This window comes from Schistocerca gregaria, chromosome 11, assembly GCF_023897955.1.
Source record: "Schistocerca gregaria isolate iqSchGreg1 chromosome 11, iqSchGreg1.2, whole genome shotgun sequence".
Classification (NCBI taxonomy): domain Eukaryota; kingdom Metazoa; phylum Arthropoda; class Insecta; order Orthoptera; family Acrididae; genus Schistocerca; species Schistocerca gregaria.
In genome coordinates, this window is record NC_064930.1 from 63,670,383 (window position 1) to 63,694,112 (window position 23,730).

Consider the following 23,730-nt stretch of genomic DNA (forward strand, 5'->3'; position numbering starts at 1 on the left):
AACTGAAAATGCCATATTCTCTTTTCTCTGTGAGGTACTTGGTGCATTAATCAAAAGATTTAGAATGCTAGGCATCTTTTTTCAACTTTAAATGCGAACATTTTTAGGTTAGGCTTTACCGTGACTGTTATTGACATTAAATGAAACAATAAGTTTGCTGTTACCAGTCACTGTTTATTTGTTTCCACGACGCGTTTCGAAGGTTTAAACCTCCATCATCAGGTGGATATACATCAGTTAATATGGCATTTGTGTGTTTGTGTTGTGTTACGATTTCTTTGGAGGAAGTTGTGACACTGTCTAGTGGAGAAAACAAAACTATATTTCAGAACTAGGTCTGTTTTGACAAAAATTGGACTTGTATCTAGGACTTGCCATCAAATGTACAATTTTTTTCAAGTCCAATTTTTGTCAAAACAGACCTAGTTCTGAAATACTGTTTTATTTTCTCCACTAGACAGTGTCACAACTTCCTCCAAAGAAATCGTAACACAACACAAACACACAAATGCCATATTAACTGATGTATATCCACCTGATGATGGAGGTTTAAACCTTCGAAACGCGTCGTGGAAACAAATAAACAGTGACTGGTAACAGTAAACTTACTGTTTCATTTATTCCACGACATTGGAAATTTGCTCCTCAGTTTTGTCCTACAGAACTAGATGTGGAGTGAGGGGGGGGGGGGGGGGGGGGGGGAAGCCGTCATTTGCACATAACTCAGCCCCACACGAGAACCTACGATATACATAAGTTATGTGTAGCTCAGTTATTATTCATACATAGTTTAAATAAACGTATTAATGTGTTACCTCTTTTAGATGTGCTCTTGCATTTACTGGCCATGAAAGGGAAGCAGTGGTTGGGAAGGGAGTGAGACAGGGTTGTCGTCTCTCCCCAATGTCATTCAATCTGTATATTGAGCAATCAGTGAAGGAAACAAAAGAAAAACTGGGAGTAGGTATTAAAATCCATGGACAAGAAATAAAAACTTTGAGGTTTGCCGATGACATTGTAATTATGTCAGAGACAGCAAAGGCCGCGGAATAGCAGTTGAACGGAATGGACAGTGTCTTGAAAGGAGGATATAAGATGAACATCAACAAAAGCAAAACGAGGATAATGGAATATTGTCAAATTAAGTCGGGCGATGCTGAGGGAATTAGATTAGGAAATGAGACACTTAAAGTAGTAAATGAGTTTTGCTATTTGGGGAGCAAAAAAACTGATGATGGTCGAAGTAGAGAGGATATAAAATGTAGACTGGCAATGGCAAGGAAAGCGTTTCTGAAGAAGAGAAATTTGTTAACATCGAGTTTAGATTTAAGTTTCAGGAAATCTTTTCTGAAGGTGTTTACATGGAGCATAACCATGTATGGAAGTGAAACATGTACAATAAATAGTTTAGATAAGAAGAGAATAGAAGCTTTTGAAATGTGGTGTTACAGAAGAATGCTGAATATTAGGTGGGTATATCACATAACTAATGAGGAGGTAGTGAACAGAATTGGGGAGAAGAGGTATTTGGGGAGAATCAGTCAGTTGGTAGGACATGTTCTGAGGCATCAAGGGATTCCCAATTTAATATTGGAGGGCAGCGTGGAGGGTAAAAATCATAGAGGATGGCCAAGAGATGAAAACACTGAGCCAATTCAGAAGGATGTAGGCTGCAGTAGGTACTGGGAGATGAAGGAGCTTGCACAGGATAGATTAGCATGGAGAGCTGCATCTAACCAGCCTCAGGATTGAAGACGACGACGACAACGGCAGTAGACTGAAAATCTTGTAAGCCTACACATATTTTTAGATACGCAGGTGATGCAAAAGTTATTTCAAACACTTTGTTGTTGTGCCAAAGTCCACACAGTGTTGCCATGCTTTAATGTTTTTTTAAGTATTGAAGAACCCTCAAGTGTGTTATCGGTTGTTGCTTTCAAATTGCAGGTTCGGCACAGCAGACAGACACACATAATGACCCGGCTGCTGCGAGCAAAACATTAAATGTCCATACTCCTCAGGTGCCCTGCGTGTGGGCCGGTGCAGCCTACACCTGTGATCCACGCACTCTCGTACCAAATCCTATTGTGCCATCGCAAGCAATAATTCAGGTAAAAACCGTCTCTTCAAAGATGTTTCAGAAAGTAATGTAAAACATAATACTAAATCATTTAAATGAGTAGAACATGTTTAACTGCCTCCTGGTTTCATTTTCGTAAAGATTTCCTTGCAGAGAAAGTGATACAATTCCCCAAGAATGGATATGCTATCACAGCTAATTGAGAAAAAGTATCCTGTTGGTTTATTGTGTGATCCTGACAGATCCTTTTATTGTCTGGATCACAAAATTGTACTTGTATTACAGCATTTTCTGGACTCTTTCGTTCATGATAGAAGGCAGACAGTCTCTTTAACAGTGTGCAGTCTGTGTTGTAGTTCGTGCTCAGCATAGCCCCACTTGCCAAGGGTTTAAATGTCTTCCCACAGTGCTCTCTCATTGTGTTTGTGCCTTGAAAATGACAGGGGGTTCACCTGTCAAAATATTGGTAGCAGCCTAAGACATCTCCCAGATGCATACACCTAAGTTGTTTCAAAAAACAGATCTTAGGGAGAAAAAAAAGGTTTCGAGAGTACCTCCTCCTCCTATTGAGATGTCACATGCCACACTGTCAGGAGCACAGGTACTGCTGCCAGATGTTGCTGTGGCTGGAAAAAAAAAAAAAAAAAAAAAAAAAAAAAAGGTAGGTGCATGGGTCCTTCAATATGCAAAGGTGCTGTTATCATTGATTTTTTTTTTTTCTCTTGCTCATTGTGGAGTAAGGCCAACTAGTGTGAAGTTCCAGGCACAACAGGATCCCAAGACCTTCTGAAAAAGGTTTCCTTTAATGACACAGAGGACATGTTGAGTCGCAGACAGGCTCAAAATGAAGAAAACTGTTATAGATTGAAGCTTTCAGACAGAAAAGTCCTTCTTCCAAAGAAGAAAAAGCACACACATTCACAAGTCATACACTGCAGTCGGTCTCCAGGGCCTGGAGACAGTGACCACGTGTGTGTGGTGTGTGCTTGTGTGAATGTGTGTCTGTTTTTTATTCTGTAAGAAGGACTTTCTTGTTCAAAAGCTCAAATGTTTAACAGTGTTCTTCATTGAGCCTGTCAGTGATTGAATGGCTCCTCTGTGTGTTGAGTAGCAATCTTTTCATGTTATTGCTATTCCACCCCTGATTTTCCTTTGTGCAATTTTTCCTCCTTTAATGGCAGGCACAGAGTTGTGAAAATGAAGATAAAAGTCTTTATCTTGTGGTACACCATGTGATTTTCCATCAGAACAGTTACTCAGAAAAAGTAGTTCACTGCAAGTGAATTTTCAGTAACCAATAGTGTGTGCATGAATTTGAAACTTCTGCTGGACTAAAACTGTTTGCCGGATCAGATCTCAAACCTGGAGCCTTTTCCTTTTATGGGCAAGTGCTCTACCTACTGAGCTATCTGAGCACGACTCACAACCCACTCTCACAGCTTTACTTCTGCCAGTACCCTATCTCCTACATTCCAAACTTCACAGAAGTTCTCCTGCAACCTTGCAAGAGTAGCAGTGCTGGAAGGAAAGTTGCAGGTTCAAGTCCTGGTCCGGAACACAGTTGTTTCTGCTAGGAAGTTTCAAATGCGCTGAGGTTTTCTTGTACTCTTATCAGCATTTATTAATTCATTGGCAACAGGTGGCTGAGGGGCTCGATGAAACACCACATATCTGAGCTTATGCACTTTTCCTAATATTATCATCTTTCTCATAGTTTTGAAGAATTTTTCTCATAGATCCAGAGGTCCTTCTGGTAGTTGTAGGTAGAAAATAAGGTAATGTTTCAAATCAGTTATCAAACAGTGGAAAATCCAACATGGACTGTAACAGTATTGTGAAAAGGAAAGTTGCTACCCACTATATAGCAGAGATGCTGAGTTTCAGATAGACACAACAAAAAGACTGTCACCAATAAGTAAAGCTTTCGGCCGTTAAGGCCTTCAACAACAATAGACTTAGACACTTACACACACACACACACACACACACACACACACACACACACACACGACTGCAGTCTCAAGCAACTGAAACCACACACAGTATTCTTAAAGAGGACGGACAAGCATAGTGTAGGGAGTCCCTTTAGTAGATGTTACATTTTCTAAGTGTCCTGGCAATAAAATACGGTTTTCAGTTGGCCTTCCCCACAACATTTTCTTTGTGTTCCTTCCAATTGATGTTGTTTGAATTGTAATTCCTAGGTATTTAGCTGAAAATGATTTTGGACCATTCACTTTTTCTATTTTTTTCATTGTTCAGTACACCTTCTTCAAGGTACCATGCTTGATCTGTGTTCAGTTTTTGATAGGCTCTTCACTGGGCCATTTTATCACTAAATCTGAGGGAGGTGTGATGGGATTTTTCCTTGTTAATGCCTACTTTTGCAAAGTCAGGGCAGATTGTTAGTTCAATATATTTAGAACAGCATTTTAACTGATTTCAGTATGAATTATTTAAAACTTCTGAAACAGGGACATCAGATTCCCTGAAATTCTTTTTACAATAATTATTCTCTAATCATAGTTTATTGACTGCCCAATCTATCAGTTGACTATCCTCTGAATGTGTATAATACGAATTACATCAGTACACGCATACTATGTCTGACGTCAACCCATTTTCCATGGTAACTGTGCAGGTACATCATGTTAACTACAGGCACAATTACAAATTTTCTTTTGTAATGTATACTTAATTATTGCAGCTGTAATGGTCTGCAGTGTATGTATGGCTGGCCAGATTTAAGGCTTCCATGGTTTGACTTATGTAACTAAAGGAAAATGGTGCGGTGGTTTCTTACAAGAGGACAGGACTGAATTCTTCTCGTGTACTCCTTCCAAACATGTGGTCTCTTAATGACACCATTGTTGATGGGACATTATATCCTGCTCCCCCTTAATCTACAGATGCCAAATATCATTTGAAGTACTCATTTGTCATACAATGTTTTTTGCTGTCTGTTTTATTGCGCATTAGCTTTTGGAGATACTGCAATATAAACAGCTATAAAGCCCGACACCCATCAGTTAAGTCACTTGATGGTGTGGTAGCATACCTAAGGATCTCAGAAGCAAGGCTGTCGCTTCTGAATACTGCCAAATCAAAATGGCAGTAGCAACTCACTCAAGTACAGCAATGTTTTTGGGATGCCATTAATAATGAATAAAAGGATTTAAGTTGGTATTGACCTATCACACAAATAAATATTTTCACTGGCTAAATAATTAAGTTGCTTGAAATTAACTTGAATAATTTGGAAATAATACTGTTGCCAGTCCAGTTGGAGAATCTTCACTGTAAAACTGATTGATTACAGCAGTGGTGTATGAACATACATCTCAATTAGGTAAATGCAAGTATGCTCTACAATTAGTGAATTTAGGATGGGTGAATCACTAATCTCAATAATTTTGTCAGAACATTCTTAATACAATGCAATACAGTGTGAAATGTAATTACTGGAAATGAAGTCTCGTGCTTCTTGACAGATTATAGGGGAACAATGCGGGAGACCCCACACCACCGTACTAAGCAAGGTTGTAATGGAGATGGTTTGCCGTTGCCTTCCTCCGACTGTAATGGAGATGAATTGTGATGATGAAGACAGCACAAAACCCAGTCATCTCAGGGCAGGTGAACATCTGTGAACCCACTGGTTATCAAATCCAGGACTCCGTGCTTGGGAAGCAAGAACATTACCCCGAGACCACAAGCTGTGGACATTGTAATTACTATAACATTAAAATGACCTTACTACATAGGCGTCACAGCACTTTATAACACTTACCAATGCAGATTTATTTTTGGTGAATTAATTGGTGCAGCAAAGTAAATTCCCAGCTATGGAAGTTCAGATTTCTTTCAGTATTTAACTTGTGTTGTGCTGGCACTAAAATTAAATTAATTAAAATAATTATTTTCAAATAAAAGAAGTGTTGTTAACTGTGCAGACTGGCTATTAGTTAATTTACATTTTCCCATGAACTTTCCAAAGGAACAATATTTGATATAATTCAATTAAATTTTGTCACACATTCCTTGTATGCTTTATCACGCAAACAAGAATCCTGGAATTTAGAACCTATTCCAGGTAATAGTGTCAGTAATGTAGTGTACCACACACAATTAACACTTGTGCGTAACACTATATAGTCGGTAAAATACTGTTTTCAAAAGTCACTGGTATTTTCAGTTTAAATTACTGATCACTCTGTCTCATGATGTCGGCATCGTCAAACATTGTAATCTCGTGCAGAGACTGGTCGGCAACGACAGTAGTGCAGAAATGCTCCATGAGCGAAGTTTGCAGCAGCTCATTAATATTGTGCAGTGGCGTAAAGTGTTGTCTGAATTTTGTTCTCTGTCCACTACAACCTGCGAGTGTCTCACTTGTGAGAAACTTGCACACTGTGAAGTTGCACCTTGCAAATTCGTACGGTTACTGCCTGCCATTTACGAGCCCACCCCATGGCTCAAACCTGCTGCTGATGCATCTAGTGGCCAAAATTCCTTCCTTCTCTTCCAGCGGTGTGCACTTGAATGCAGAGAGTCCCAAAGTCATTGTTAAGGAGTCATACCAGTGCAAACTTTTACAATTCTCTTTGCCCAATCGTACCCCAGTGATTGCAATGATCACATAATAACATTATAAGTACTGAATTTTTTGTTTTATGTATGCTTCAGCCTAAATGCACAGGAAACAATAAATTTCATGGTGGTAATTTATATTTGAAGAATGAAAAAAGATTTATGCATAACTTATAACACTCCTATTAATATAAGTTGGCTTTTGTGGGGTTTATGACCATGATTGTGTATCTAATGCATTTAAACAAATGGACCACAGGTTTTGTCTTCAAAGTACATTATTATTATTATTATTAGTCGTAAAGCTCCCATGTGGAAGACGCTAAGTAAAGCTGGTTCACTTTCCGTTCTTCTTGGTCTTCTGGTTCTTTTTATTTGCCCACCAGTTTTTCATTGTTTGTGAAAATTGTGTTCTTCTTTCTTCGCTCCATTTTGTTCCGGTTCTCGGTGCTTTTGTCTCTGGTTTAACCTCCCACTTTTCAACTTTTATTCTAAAATTGTTCCTTGCAGCTATTTCTTCTTTAGTAATTTTTGCTAATTCCAAATCTTTTTTAACTTTTTGGATCCATTCTCCTCCATTAACAAGAGAATCTACATATTTTACAATTCTTTTTGTTAATCTGTGTTCAGGAAGTCTCATTATGTGGCCATAGAATTTAAGGCGTCTTTTCCTCATGTCTATCTCTATGTTAGAATATTCTTCAATTTTTGATGTTTTCTGTAATCTATATCCATTCTCGGTCCATCTTGGTCCCAAAATTTTTCTAATTATTTTTCTTTCTTCTTTCTTTATATTTTCTAGATCAGTTTTCCTGTTATTTTATACAGAAGAATATAAATTAGAAAGTGCTATTTGAACATGGTCCGCCTTCATAGCTGAGTCATTGGTGTGGCCGGCTACCACATGTGGAAGGCCCGGGTTCGATTCCCAGTACTGCCAAGGATATTTTTTTTCTTGGTGAGAGGACTTAAAAATGGGGTCTACTCAGCCTCACAATAGCAATTAAAGAGCTACTTGAATGAGGAACAGTGGCTCCAGGTCTATAAAACTGACTCCATATCACGTCTGCATGACACCGTATGTCAGAGGATGACACAGTGGGCTGTTGGTCCTGATTGGCCCACCTAAGGATGGGGAGGGGGGGGGGGGAAGCTATTTGATCATAGATTCATTTAGCAATTGTAATCATTTGTAGCCACGGAAAATTATGGTCAACTGTCAAAATTGGACCTTTAGTTTTGAAATTACGTTCATTAAATAAAATAGAACCTTCTAGCATTTATCTCAGGTGAGTACAGGTTCACAAAATAAATCACTGACAACAGCTTTCATGTTGTTCTGTATGGTAGGGTATTAACAGACAAGCAAACTTCTCTTTCGCAGTAATATTTGCTAATCGAACTGCTCAACTTGAAAGAACATCACTCTTGTGATACCTGTTCAAGCATTGAGCAAACCTAATTGTAGAATATGGGGCCTTTCAATGCAATAATGCGCAGCAACACTTATTTTGAACACTCTTCAACTCGAAATTCAATTACTTTCTTCAGCAGGCAAATTTTCAATTCAGATTGTGAAATCTAAAAAATGGATTCTTTCATCAATAAGAAAAGTGACTTATAATTTTAGCACTTTGATTATTATTGATATTATTATTATTGTTATTATCATCATCATTATTAACATAATCAAAATCAACATTATGAACTCTCATATAACATCAGAGATTGTAGCTCAGGCTATGTGACTAAGGCCAGTAACGTAAGCATAACACACAGCGATTAAATTTCAGAAATGTACCACATCACAGTAAAGGAGAACAGGTTCATGAATTTTAGAAATCTAAAGAAATAGTATTTTGCTTTGAGGGAGTGATGCATTGAGCTACAGCTTTACTGGTGTCGATTAGTATTGTGTGAGCATACAAATTGCTCTAATATAATTATTCTGTTTGTGTCTGTATATGTGTGTGTGTGTGTGTGTGTGTGTGTGTGTGTGTGTGTGTGTGTGTGTGTGTGTGTGTGCGTGTGTGCGTGCGTGCGTGCGAGTATATACCTATCCTTTTTTTCCCCTAAGGTAAGTCTTTCTGCTCCCGGGATTGGAATGGCTCCTTACCCTCTCCCTTAAAACACACATCCTTTCATCTTTCCTTCTCCTTCCCTCTTTCCTGACGAAGCAACCGTGGGTTCCGAAAGCTCGTAATTTTGTGTGTGTGTTATTTTATTGTGCCTGTCTACCGGCACTTTCCCGCTTGGGAAGTCTTGGAATCTTTGTTTTTAATATATTTTTCCCATGTGGAAGTTTCTTTCTATTTTATTTATCATATAAATTTTCAAAAGAGAAAAACTGCAGGTATACAGGAAGTATTCTGTGCCACCAAAAGGACATGGAGGAACCCTGAACTCCAGTACTATTAAAGACAATTTCTGGTGTGGTGGAATGAAGCACCTGATTGTGAAAATGCGGGAGTTCAAAAGAAGATGGTGTCTTGGAATAACCTGCAAGGCTGTACTTATAAGACTGAAAGCATGTACTCGGCACAAGAAATGTAATGTGGCACTTGGGACTGTGTGTTGAATTTTTTTGCTTCTCATCATACCAAGTAATTTGTTGTTTTTTGTTTATTATTTTTAATTTGTACTCATATGAAATTTGTTTCTTTTAATACAAAATTTGTAACCGTTTCATGTAAACATATGTTCTGCTCTCAACAGTGCTTAGCGGTACACATATAGCACAGTAGATTATAATAAAACTAAAAAAGTAAATATTTCTTTTTCATTTTAAATGCTGCTTTTCCAAGCAAAAACACAGTTCGGGCGCTAATGGGTTAAGTTGTGATTCCTTTGTCATCAAGGTCACCAGTACTTCATTGCAGATAGAAGGAACCATGTATTCATGTACATATCTCATTCACACTCCTTAACAAATAAGAGAGACTGGTTATATGCATTTTAACACTGCATCAAAACAACTTTTCACCATACACCGTTAACTGACACTAAAATTGACTGAATGCAGATAAAAAATCGTCTCCGAAAGATGTTCAGACACCCTAGTATTTACACATTCACAGTAATCAAAATTTGCATGTATATCATGAAACTTACAATTTTGAGAAAGTGATAAGTTTAACTTCAGATCAGTAACAATGTGGTGAAGATAATGATATGAAGACATAAATTGATTAGCCAGAATAACATAAAGTATAAAATTTACAGTTCATTTCAAAATATACATGACTTTAATAATAATCCAACATTACATCTTAATTAATGAAATAATTATTCTAGAATGAAATTTTAACTCTACAGCGCAGTGTGCGCTGATATGAAACTTCCTGGCAGATTAAAACTGTGTGCCGGACCGAGACTCGAACTCGGGACCTTTGCCTTTCGCGGGCCACTGCTCTACCAGCTGAGCTACCCAAGCACGAAAGGCAAAGGTTCCGATTTCGAGTCTCGGTCCGGCACACGAAATAATTGTTGTTTGCTCATTTATAGTGATACTTGCTTGAAAAGCCGGCCTTGCATGGATATTTATTTTGCCAGTTTTCTATTCGAAATGGAAACAAAACGAACACTGTGTTTAAAGTGTAATATCGAAAAAATTTCATTTCTATGTATTCGTGAAAACAACTGGAAATTGTGAAACTGTCATACAAAGGAATACATAGAACTTACAGATGTGTAAGTACAGCTGCTCTTTGGGATTTCAATCCCATTTTATAAACTTCTCTATGACAATGCCTCTTCGTAGCTTTATAGACGTCAATTGTTTCCACCTACACCCATTCGAACTTTGCAGTTGAAAGCTGTCAAAAGCGACACCAGGTATCAGGGATTTCCTAAAGTTGTCCTAACTGTAGTAGTGTCTTATTAGTAAATAACAAATGTACAAGGTGCGTTCCAAAAGTAATGCCTCTTACTTTCATTCATAAAAACTACAGGGGATATAAAGTCACACAACAGCACAGCTAAATAGAGCAATATTTCAGCTACAGACTGTCATTTTTTCACACGGTAACCAGCATTCGTTACGCAATTTTGCCAACGATGAACCAGAGCCTGTACGATGCGCTTGTAAAATTGGAACCAGCTGAGGCTAACCACTTCCTTCAGCTTTGACAACAGCATCCGAGCAGTGAAAATATTCACCATGTAGTCCATCTTTCAGAGGACCAAAGAGGTGGAAGTCTGAAGGCACTGAATCAGGACTGTAGGGTAAATGTGGTAAGACAATCCACCTGAATTTTGCAATGAGTTGCGTGGTCACGAAACTGGTGTGGGGGCTGGCGTTATCGTGCTGCAGGTGAAAGTTGGTCTTCTTCTCTGGCCTTACCATGGAAATTTGCACTTTCAGCTTAGTCAGTGTCATCTTGCAGCATGCTGAATTGACAACTTCTCCAGGCTCCAGGACATCCAAAAGAACCACACCAAGAAGACTGTGCACATCACTTTGCCTCGTTATCCGCCAATCAGCAGGAATGAGTTGATCAAGATGCTCTTCACTGCGAGGGATGGCAGCTCTGCGGTCGGCCTTTTCATCATCCTGAAAATGCCGTACCCATGACCTCACATTGTCCGTGTCTATTGTCTCCGTACACCTTTAGCAACGTCGTTTGATTTCAGTCGGTGCAATTTCTTCAGCAGTGAGAAATTCAATCACACATTGCTCTTCTATACGCGCACCCATATCAGACTCCATTTTGGAATACCCCTTTGCTGACGCCAACTGCCACAAAACAACAGAACCATCTGCAAATGAAAGAGGAAGGTTCAAGCATTAGCACTACACCAACAACATCTTGTGCGAACATCCAAAGTCACGACAAAAAAATGGGAGGCATTTACTGTCAGAATGACCCTCATATTAAAACTTCAGGTATGATGTAGCATTTTTTCATGCACCTTAGTGTTTATGACATCGTATCTCTTGAAATATGTGTCATACGATAATGTTTTTGTGTAGGTACATTCAGCCACATATGTGGATATTGTATGAAATGTGTGTTGCAAATGAGGTAGTAGCACAGAAGTAATAAATTTAAATTTCATGCCTGCCGTAGCAGTTTTTCTCACTTCTCATTGTTTATGATGTAATGGCTACTTAACTGTGATAGGTAGGTGCTTACCCTCACAGCAATTGTTACCCGTTAGGAGGCGATATGTGTGTACCAAATTTGATTGAAATTGGTCAAGTGGTTTAGTAGGAGATGTGGAAAGCATACACACACATTTTCATAATGTTTATGGATTTGTGTTGCATCATAATATATGTAGTTTTCATTGGTGTATGAGACATCATCACAAGTTACATGTAAAACAGTAAATAGTACATTTACGTGCCTTTTGTTATGAAATTTTACTTATCTGATAAAACATTATATAACTTGCAGTCATCGCTAACATTTTAACAGCAACTAACGTGTGAGTGGACAAAAAAAAAAAAAAATAAACTTCCATATTTGTAAACAAAATAAAGTGTGGATCAGGTTGTCTATTAACTCTTTTGCTGCTATAGATGTGCTCTCTGCCTTGTGCTCTGAGTGTGGCTTTTGCTATAGCTGTACTGCCATCCAGATGCTGGTGTCTGTGCTGAGAGACACCATTCCAGTCACTGTGAAATACTTATCATTCAATTGTAAGAAAACTATTTGGTGAAAAAATTTGATTTTTTGGGCACCTTACAGTCTGATACCTTCCTATGATAAAAGACTGAATTTATTTTTGTTATCCATCATAGTTACTGTGCTGCATCAAATTAAGTAAAATTTTGCTTGAAATTTTAAAGTGTTTGCAGAGGTAAAAACACATTGCATAAATTTTGGGTATGGTTGAGTTTAGCTATACATTGCAGTGTATGAAATGTAGATAAGGTGTCGAAATTTTATTTAAAATTGAGAGGGGAATGATATCTCATTTCGTTATCTATTTATTGACTTTTATATCTGATGGATGGCAGAGCCCAATTGCCCGTGTCGGATCCTGTACATCACAAGTAGGGTTGTCATAACAGTCGTCATATTTCATAAATTGTTCGAGGTACTGAACTGCATTTTTTTTGTAAATGATAACAACAAAGAGGGGCATATGTTTTATGGCAAATACTCAAAACTTTTTTGTTCATTGAGATATGGAAGTAACTTGTCCGGAGCAGTGAGAGGTTGGTGGAAGCTGATTCATAAACACATCAATAGTATGTCAGGAAAGCCCAGGGACTCCATTTAGACACATCTTCAGCAGCTGGGGGGCATGTCAGATTAACTCATCCACAGCTGTTAAAGGGTTAACTACAGTATTAGTCACTTCACTATAGTGTGTCTTGGTCTACCATGTTACAGCAGACAGAAACCATGACTGACATAAAATTTTGAAAATGTTAATTCCTTGATGCCATCATCAGATATTTCATAGGCGTAACCATCATTAGCAGATGTTGTGTATGTACGTTGACCTCATAGCTATATACGTGTAAAATTTAAGGTTGCTGCTGCTTCTTATCACAACCAGTATTCCCGATTTTTGTTGAAACCTGTTATTTTTGTAAAATATCTATTGATTGTGCCAAGAATTCAGCATTTAAAAAGTTTTTATTTTTGCATTGGTGCTATATGTAAAGCATCTCTACCTGTATTGTTTTGGTCCCATTCTTTGGTAAAGCTGTTTTTTCTGTTAAATGTAGGTTCACATGCCAGACTGGATGGATATATGATGTGACAAAATTCTTTATGCAATTGCAGCCCTTCGGCCCACAGTTACCGGATGAGGAATGGATACGTGCGGGGGTCCGGGAGAGGCGGATAGTTGCATCACACCCTGGTGTCCTCCGTGCTGCACCCGCTACAAGGAATCCACCTACATCTGGTCCCGTGCCTCCATCACTTCAGCATTCGCAGACACCGGGTGCCCCGTTGTCAGTACCGACCTCTCGGAAGTACGAGGCCAAATTCGTGCCTCGGCAAGTAGGCGTGAAGAGGGTGGTATTCAAGAAAAGCCAGAAAAAGGATGAACACAAAGACGGGTAAGTGTCCTCTTTAGGTTGTACTCCATATACACACTTTATTATGCCCACATGTAATGCCTGCAGCTTATAGACAGATTGAAGTGACAAAGGCGGTGGTGAGACACTAGATCCAGAATTTGGAAAACAGTGGTTGAGATTCCCACCTGGCCATTCAGGTTCAAACTTTTCATTGAACACCACTCACAAGTTAGACCTTTGTCTGTTTTGACTGGCCCTCTGCTATCTACTAGGCAGTATGAGGAGTGATGTATGATAGTGGCAGATGTGATTGGCATGTCAACAGTGCCTCGAGTCATTACTGCCAGTGGAAGGCAGTGGAGGAGATTTATTACGGGTTGCGGAGGGGCTCGTGGCTCTTAGGGTGTGCATTTTGCAGGACTTTCTTGCTTCTGGTATTGTGTGCTTTCAGGTGTCATTAATTCTAACACACCCTGTATAATGCAGAGAAGGCATGGAAATACCCAGACCGTGCAATATTAGTTGGAGGTGACTTTAACGCACCGAATATAGACTAGGGTGTCTATAGATTCTTTGCGGGTGGTATGGACAGGCAGTCTTGTAAAATACTTGTAAACATGTTTTCCAAAATCCGTCTCGAGCAACTAGTTCGACAGCCCATGCACAGCGGAAATGTTTTGGACGTTGTAGCCACACCATGGACCTTGCCATTGGTGGGGAGGCTTGCGTGCCTCAGCGATACAGATAGCCGTACCGTAGGTGCAACCACAACGGAGAGGTACCTGTTGAGAGGCCAGACAAACGTGTGGTTCCCGAAGAGGGGCAGCAGCCTTTTCAGTAGTTGCAGGGGCAGTGGGATGTCCACATTTGTTGGGTTTGTGGATTTTGGGGAGCATGTAGGAGAGGTGGGCTGTGGAGTCATAGCGGTGAGGGTGGAAATGGTTTCAGAGGAGAGGTTCTGGGAAGCACTCTAACACTTTAAGTGGGATTTGAGGCTGTGCTGGACTTTATGATTGGAGTTTATAGGTGGAGGAGTCACATAATTGGTGGAGGCCTTCCAGCAGGTAATCACTGAGATTCATAACAACAGTTGTTGAACTTTTGTCTACAGGTTGGATGATTAAGTCAGGATTAGTTTTGAGGTTGTGTATGGTTATTCTTTCTGTTGCCGAAAGGTTGGTGTTCTGAGGGAGGGATCTGGGGAAGGATGGTGAGTTTAAGTTGGAGGTAAGGAATTTCTGGAAGTTGGCCAGAATGTGGTTAGGTGGAAGCGGGGAGCGGGCTCAGAGGTGGAAGTTGGTATGAACTGGGAGAGGCAGAGTTTAGTGTTGGACTTAACTTGGCTTTGGTTGGAGGGATTTTCAGCAAAGAAGTGTTTCCACTGCAAGGATCGAGAGGAGGAGAATAGGTCTTTGACAAGTCCAGCATGGTTAAATTTGGATGTAGGGGTAAAGGTGAGGCCTTCGGATAGGACTGAAACTTCTGTGGAGCAGAGGGTTTTGGTGGAAAGGCTAACAACAGTGTTACAGGAATGTTTTGGCTCTGAATTTTGGTGGAGTGTTTGTAGGGAGGTTTTTTTTTTTTTGGGGGGGAGGGGGGGGGGGGGGTGGGACATGGTATTACAAGTTGAAAAGGTCAGTCAGGGTTTAGGTGTTATGAGGCATGGACAAGGAAGAACACTGTGGGTAGGATAGGGATTGGAGAGTGGTGCCCTGAGGTGGCAGTAGGGTGCCAGCAAGTTGGATAACTTACAGAAAGCTGTTCCAGGTGCTGGAGCACAAGGGATTCAATTTCAGAGATGTGATGTATGTAGTGGAGATTAATAAGTCAGTATGTTAAAAGAAAGTTTGCCACATGTAAACTTTGTTGCTTCAGTTTTACGTTACTGCACTCGAACAATCATCATTGTACAGAAAATAAACAATTTTTTCAGCCTTCAGTTGCAAGGTAATTTTTACTCGTTTATCTAGGTTTTGATTCCAGTAATAGAATCTTCTTCAGAACAAAAAATTAAATTATTTTGAGAGCCAAACACTGGCCATGTCACAGATTAAAAATTAAAACAATAAAGACGCATGATCATAAGATTATGTCTGTCAAAATTAAAACCATTAAGGCGAACGTAGACGGAGCTACGCCAGCCAGATGATTTTCTGGCTCTCAAAATAATTTAACTTTTTGTTCTGTAGAAGATTCCATTACTGGAATAGAAACCTAAGTAAACGAGTAAAAATTACCTTGCAACTGAAGGCTGAAAAAATTGTTTATTTTCTGTACGTTTCACGGTTGCTGACGCGCTGCATTATGTTAAAGATTTGTAAATCATCATTGTCATTATAGGACCTCAATGTACTATGTGGCCTACCTTTATCTGTGCATAAACTATAATAAATGGGACTCGATCTAGCCGTAAATAGTAGGTTATTTAAGATCAAAGTGCAGTTAGTGTTTTGGACTATAAACCTTCTGTAGACAGCATCATTTGAAATAGCCTACTTTAGACAATCACTTTTCAGCCAGATTCTACAGAGGCACAGCTACCAGAGACATATGAGCACAGGTAAACAAGGTAATGTTATATTCTGTCCTCATGAATTTTTTTTGTTTTTGTCAAAAAAAGATGTGTATTGGCTTTTGAGGTTGCTAGAGCATATTATAAAACAGTATTGAAAAAAAAGTTGTATTTCCAAAAATGTAATTAAAAATGTGACACATTTCTGGTACACCATGCATGTAAGATACAACATCTAGCAGTTCAGTGTTGTTGCTACTCATGCTGTCCATTGCATACGATCTATACTGATAGGAAAAAAAGATCCAACACCAATAAGGAGTTGTGCGATATAAATGAAACTTGGTAGACATCTTTCTATGTTTGAAAGATCACACCTGTTCAGATTTCACGCCAGTCACATAAGAGATACTTCACTAATGCTACTCTGATGAGGCAAATCAGGTTCACTTTGAATACGTGATGTAATGGTCGTGAGTGTTAGTTACCATTGAGATCGGACACGTTGAGGGTTGCGAAAAGACCAGGCTAGATGGCTATGTGGCACTGCTGAGGGGGAAGGCCATTGTGTTTGGTGTGTGGCTGTGGTGCATCGTACTATGTCTGCTGCAGCAATTTAAGCAGTGCTTGGCACCACAGTGACACACAATGAACTGTTACAAATCAGTTACTTCAAGCACAGCTCTGAGACGATGCCCTGTAGCGTGCATTCCAGTGACCCCAAACCACTGCCATTTACCACGTGTACCAGTATGAAATGAGCATTAAGATACAAATGTGTCAATAATGAACATTTGTTGTGAACGAGCCTCAATTTTTTTTTTTTTTTTTTTTTTATGTGTGTGTGTGTGTTTGTGTGTGTGTGTGTGTTTGTGTGTGTGTGTGTGTGTGTGTTTGGTTGGTATGACATCTGTGAAAGATATTTACTATACATCAAGTCATGGAACAAACATCATCATATGTTTTCATCGTGTTAACAATGTCGAATTTTTTACCAGAAAGTGATGATTTGCAGAAAGCATTAATTGTCTGTTTTCATTTGAAAAAAAAAGTGCTTCAGAGTCGCGTCGAATGCTTGTCAAGGCTTATGGTGATCGTGCTCTATCAGAAGCAACGTGCAAAAGATGGTTTCAATGGTTCAGAAATAATGATCTTGATGTAAGAAATGAAGAACGTGGAAGACCGCCAAAAAAGTTCGAAGACGCCAAATTGCAAACAATAGTGGATGAAGATGATACTTTGAGTCAGAAGCAAATGGCAGCAAAGCTAAATGTTGCACAACAAACAATTTCTGACTGTTTGAAAGCTATGAGAAAGATCTAACAGTGTGGAAAATGGATGCCACATGAATTTCGAAAGACAGATGGAAAACCGAAAAACCATTTGTCAAATTTTGCTTCAAAGATATGAAAGAAAATCAATTTTACGTCGAATTGTTACTGGCGATGAAAAATTTTTTTTTTTTTTTTAAGAATCATAAACGGGAAAAATCGTGTGTTAATCCGGGACAACCATCAACATCGACTGCAAAACCAGATCGATTCGGCAAGAAGACAATGCTCTGTGTTTGGTGGGATCAGAAAGGTGTGGTGTATCAAGAGCTTCTAAAACCCGGTGAAACTGTGAATAATAATCGCTACAGACAACAAATGATCAATTTGAACTATGCATTGATCGAAAAAAGACCAGAATGGGCCAGAAGACATGGCAAAGTAATTTTTTTACACGACAATGCACCTGCACACAAAGCAAAACTGGTCCAGGATACAATCGAAACACTTGGCTGGGAGCTGCTACCCCACCCGCTGTATTCACTAGACTTGGCCCCTTCCAAATACAATTTGTTTTCATCAATGGGACAGCATTGCCTGAGGAACACTTCGTTTCCTACAAAGAAGTCGAAAATTGGATGTCTGATTGGTTTGCTTCAAAAGACGAACATTTCTATTGGTGTGGTGTCCACAAATTGCCAGAAAGTTTGTCAAAATGAATAGAAAGCAATGGTCAGTACTTTGAATGAAATGTTTTTACTTTTCAGTTCAAAATTAGTGTTTCATTTTCACAAAAAAACGCTCATTTCATACCAGTACGCCTGGTACAACTTCAATGGTGCAAAGCGAAAGCTCTTTGGAGGGCAGGATAGAGGGCTGTAGTGTTTTCCGATGAAAACTGTTTCTGCCTCGGTGCCAGAGATGGCGTGTGTTGGTTAGGAGGAGACCAGTTGAGGACCTGCAATCAACCTGTATGTGTGCTAGAAACACTGGACCTACATCTGGGGTTATGGTATGTGGTATGATTTCATATGACAGCGGGAGCACTCTTGTGATTCTCCCATGCGATACTGACTGCAAATTTGTTCATCAATCTGGTAATTCGATCAGTTGTTGCCTTTCATAAACAGCATTCCTGGGGGTGTTTACCAACAGGATAACACGTGCCCACATAGCACTGTTGTAACCTAACATGCTCTACAGAATGTTGCCTTGGCCTGCTAAATCAGCAAGCATGTGTAGGACATCATCGAGCGGCAACTTCAGTATCATCCACAACCGGCATTAACCACCCCTTTATTAATCTACCAAATGCAACAGGTATGGAACTTATAACCTTACCCTCCCACACATCACTATTAAAATTCTTTGTCTTTGCACAAACTTTGAAAGCTTCGAGAGGTGTAAGATAGACAAAAGAATAACTTTTTACTTATCTTTATTATCTCATTGTTGTAGATGGCTCAAAGTCTTGTCTGGGGGTACATTCTTGCAGCTGAAACTTCGATTTTATAGGTTCTTGATGACTAAATAGCTGATGAAGATTTAACTGTATTATTCTTTGTCACATCTTTCAACATTACACCATTTTTAGATTTTCCGCATTAAAAAAAATGCATTGTTGTTGACAAACTTAGAAATGTCTACTGGCATCAGAGGCATGCCCACCACTACTATTTACATTCTGCAGTACAGCAGTACTCACATTATTTCAAAGAGTTTACAAAGCAAAAGAGTTTACAAACTTTCTTTACCAAAGAAGAATCTCCTCCTAATTATATCATTATTTTATAAATAAATCCAGAAATAAGTTTAATAATTAGAGTTAAATTGTACAACTAATAATATGAATTTTAAGTCTGCCAGAAATTTTGCAATTTCAAATAGTTTTAAAAGAAGAGTAATTTTAACTGTAAATACAGAGTGTAACAAATTAATTTCTTGTTACGTATTTCAGCCTGAAACATAACACATCGTATACAAAATCATATGTAATTCTTGTAGTGAAACAGCTGAGATAATGTTCACCCATACAAGATTCGAGATTAATCCTGGTGTGTGTGTGTGTGTGTGTGTGTGTGTGTGTGTGTGTGTGTGTGTGTATATATATATATATATATATATATATATATATATATATAATGTGTCTGTGTATGTGCGGATGGATATGTGTGTGTGTGCTAGTGTATATCCTGTCCTTTTTTCCTCCCTAAGGGAAGTCTTTCCCCTCCCGGGATTGGAATGACTCCTTACCCTCTCCCTTAAAACCCACATCCTTTCATCTTTGCCTCTCCTTCCCTCTTTCCTGAAGAAGCAACCATCGGTTGCGAAAGCTAGTAATTCTGTGTGTGTGTTTTGTTCATTGTGCCTGTCTGCCGGCGCTTTCCCTCTTGGTAAGTCTTTGAATCTTTGTTTTTAATATATTTTTCCCATGTGTAAGATTCTTTATAGAGGGAAACATTCCACGTGGGAAAAATATATCTAAAAACAAAGATGATGTGACTTACCGAACAAAAGCGCTGGCACGTTGATAGACACACAAACAAACACAAACATACACACAAAATTCGAGCTTTCGCAACTGGCGGTTGCTTCGTCAGGAAAGAGGGAAGGAGAGGGGAAGACGAAATGATGTGGGTTTTAAGGGAGAGGGTAAGGAGTCATTCCAATCCCGGGAGTGGAAAGACTTACCTTAGCGGGGAAAAAAGGACAGGTGTACACTCTCTCTCTCGCGCGCGCTCACACACACACACACACACACACACACATACATCCATCCGCACATACACAGACACAAGCAGACATTTGTAAAGGCCAAATTTTGCTTCAAATGCCTGCTTGTGTCTGTGTATGTGCGGATGGATATGTGTGTGTGCGTGCGAGTGTACACCTGTCCTTTTTTCCCCCTAAGGTAAGTCTTTCCGCTCCCGGGATTGGAATGACTCCTTACCCTCTCCCTTAAAACCCACATCCTTTCATCTTTCCCTCTCCTTCCCTCTTTCCTGAAGAAGCAACCATCGGTTGCGAAAACTAGAAATTCTGTGTGTGTGTGTTTTATTTATTGTGCCTGTCTGCTGGCGCTTTCCCGCTTGGTAAGTCTTGGAATCTTTGTATTTAATATATTTTTCCCATGTGGAAGTTTCTTTCTACTATATATGGGGGGGGGATTCATTATAAACTCCGTCTTACAAACTGACATCTGGCACCTGTACAACGCAATGCATGCATGCTTGCATTTAAAATTCTGGCAGTTACACTGGTATTAATGTACCAGCATTTCACATTTGTAATGGCTTTTCTTGCTCTTACATTAACCTGTAAACGTGCAATGTTAATCACTTAATTATGTTACCCGGACTAATTTATTCACAAAATTTCATTACTGTACACGAATTATTTCTTGGTGTTGTGATTTTTTTCCATCAGCGTACATAAGTACTCCTTTACTCATGCAGTTTGGAACATTTTGAAACAGTCGCAGTCCTTATTGACAAACAAATGAAGCAGTGTTGGGCACTGACCTCTGTGAGGAGTTCAACAGCGATGCAAATTTCCATAATGCCGTAGCAGATAGATCCTTCATCTAGTGTGAGAAGTTAATTTGTATGTGAATGGTGCATACTGCTTGTGTGAAGGAGTATTGATATAGATCTCTTCCAATTGGACAGAATGAGTAAACCAGTTCCGTTGTGCAGTAAATTATTAGTAGAAAAAGCAATGAAATGCTAGCTATTGCGCCTTATGTGTGTAGATTTTAGATTTCCATAAATGTCTCAAACCCATTTTTTCTTATATTTTGGATTATAAAACGTTTTTGAAATTGACAACATAGCCCAGTAAACTTAAAAAGTCAATACATACAGTTTTTTCACTAGAGAGAAAGATTCATGCAGGAAGAACACAGCAGTTTTCTGGTATATGTTGTGTGTAGACTGCTAGGCAGTGAGGGGTTCACAGAGCACAGATGTTAATTTTAAGATTGCAATTTTGCTAAGTACATAATGGTGGGTAGGTGACTGTTATATATTGCTTTGGATCAGCGTGAGTGTAAGATTTGAAAGCTAAAATGTAGGCTCTACCACAAACATTGCAAAAGCACTAATTCAGAGTGTTTTAAAAGTAAAGCATTTGTCATCTCTGGGTCATATCTGTAGGGGATGTTTGACGACTTTGATCTCATATGTGAGGTGTCGAATCGTGCTGCATGTGTTCGTGGTAGTGGAATGGCCGTCCACATGAATTTCTGACTCTGGGTAACTACTGAAATTCATGCTCAGCGTACCCTGATTTATTTTTCCTAAAGTAAAGATTCTGATAGCCTATGTTGAAATAAGAGATTGTTACGAGGGGAGCATCCACAAAATTTGATTGCCTTCTGTGTGTTTTACCTTTTTTACAGTGACTCTTCAGTGTGGACTTTGCATAAATGAAGCATTTGTAAATGTATTGCACAGCAGTGAAGATTCTTATGTGTAGGTATTTCTGACGATGAGGGCTTGTTCCCTCGAAATGCACTGAATTTATACTTTTGCTAGCACGGTTGAGCTGACATTTTAGTTTCCAAATTTGAGTACAGCCACAGCCTCCCACCCAATCGTGGTTAAATTTGGAGTTAAATTTGAGTTTATAGTGGTGGCAGTAGTAACACGAAGTGCCTAATCTAGTTCTTTCCCAACACTGATGTCGATACGTTACCCTTTTTTTTTTTTTTTTCACTCGCAGACACAACAGCCCACAGTGTGGAGATGATGCGGACCAGGCTGTCACAGCACCGCCACTGAAGCGTGCCGCTGAGGAACAGAGCCAGACTGCTGCGGAAGCATCTGCATCGCTAGTTTGCAAGAAAATCAAAGCCGTGAGTAGAAATCTGACCTTTTTTGAAGCTTGTGAAATAGTAGTTAATGGCAGTTGTTACTGCAGTTACCATTTTTTTTTTATAGTTTTACAGATTACAAAACAGTCTTGTAGTGTACCAAATGGGCTACAGAGTTCACAAAAGCTACCTTGTACAGTGGCACATTGACTAAATGTATTGAATTGTTTGTGAATCAGATGTATTGTAAAAAATTAGTTATATATGTTGCTGCATCATTAATTTTTAGTGCTGTGTACATAAAGATGCAGACGGTGTGGTGATGCACAGTGGAAGGAACCGGAGCACAATGTGACCACTGTAGTCAATTGTGTCAGTCTGCCACAGCTGTGTCTGTCGTGCACTTTGCTCTTCAGAGTGCATGTAGAGAATTTAGCATCAATTGTTGTGTTAATTCAGGCATAGTTAGGGTACTCACCCACTGTACTGTTGATTTTGAGGGGCATAAAGCAAACATTACATGTATTACATATTACATTTTCCAAGCACATAAATGTTTCTAGTAGAGTCAGAAGCAGAAACGATGGCCCAGTGTGACATTTACCCCAGCATTTCCATTCTCTGTGGTAGGCAACAGGGTGTGGTAGAAACAGAGGGCCCACTGGCAACATAGCAAAGTTTTCTCCACTTCCAGAATGAATTTTGACCCTGCAGCAGAGTTTGGGCTGACACAAATCTTCCTGGCAGATTAAAACAGGGCACGTTTGACCCTGCAGCAGAGTTTGTGCTGACACAAAACTTCCTGGCAGATTAAAACAGGGCAAGTACTGTACCGTCTGATCTGTTTGAGTACAACTCTTGACCCACCCTCACAGCTTCACTTCCGCTAGTAACTCACCTCCTGCCCTCTAAAATTCACAGCACTCCATCTGTCTGCACAGGACACATTGTGCAGCCACCGTCTTGCTTGTGCTGTACTGTAGCCAGCAAGCACAGTTTCTTGTTTACACATGAAAACTAAACTAAAAGCAAACACTAGCTATGTAGGCCAGAGGTTCCACTGTACAGAGAAGTAGAGGAGAAAGTTGAAGGAAATGAAACTATGAAAAGATTAAACTCGTATACTTAATTTCTGTACACGGTCTTCATTCCTGACTATAGATGTAATCTAGCAAGTTTCCATTGTAATTCCTCTGGAAAAATGCTTTGTCAGACTCTGAAAAAATTAATCAACGGCAATTATCACTTCGTTTATTTTTTGCAGATTTTTTACCAATGTGTCTAGTAAAGCATATATGGCACCAGTTTTTATAGTAATACCTGCAGATGAATTATGACAATTAAGAATCTTCATTTTCTAACCAGTTAGTTTATTCAGCACACTTTCAATGGCTTTATCTCACTGTTTCAGCTGCAGAAACAACTCTTCACTGAAGTGACAAAAGCCATGTGATAGCAGTAAGTACATATACTGACGGC

The 23,730-nt window shown here is 39.3% G+C and overlaps 1 protein-coding gene across 1 annotated transcript in view; it reads left to right on the forward strand.

Annotated features, from left to right (window-relative positions):
* The window catches only part of LOC126295467 (uncharacterized), a 68,634-nt gene that overhangs the window by 30,760 nt on the left and 14,144 nt on the right, over window positions 1–23,730 (forward strand). Inside the window, exons 4-6 of the mRNA XM_049988003.1 lie at window positions 1,948–2,111; window positions 13,414–13,694; window positions 22,161–22,293. Of these exons, the coding sequence (XP_049843960.1) occupies window positions 1,948–2,111; window positions 13,414–13,694; window positions 22,161–22,293 (578 nt within the window). The remainder of the gene's footprint in view (window positions 1–1,947; window positions 2,112–13,413; window positions 13,695–22,160; window positions 22,294–23,730) is intronic.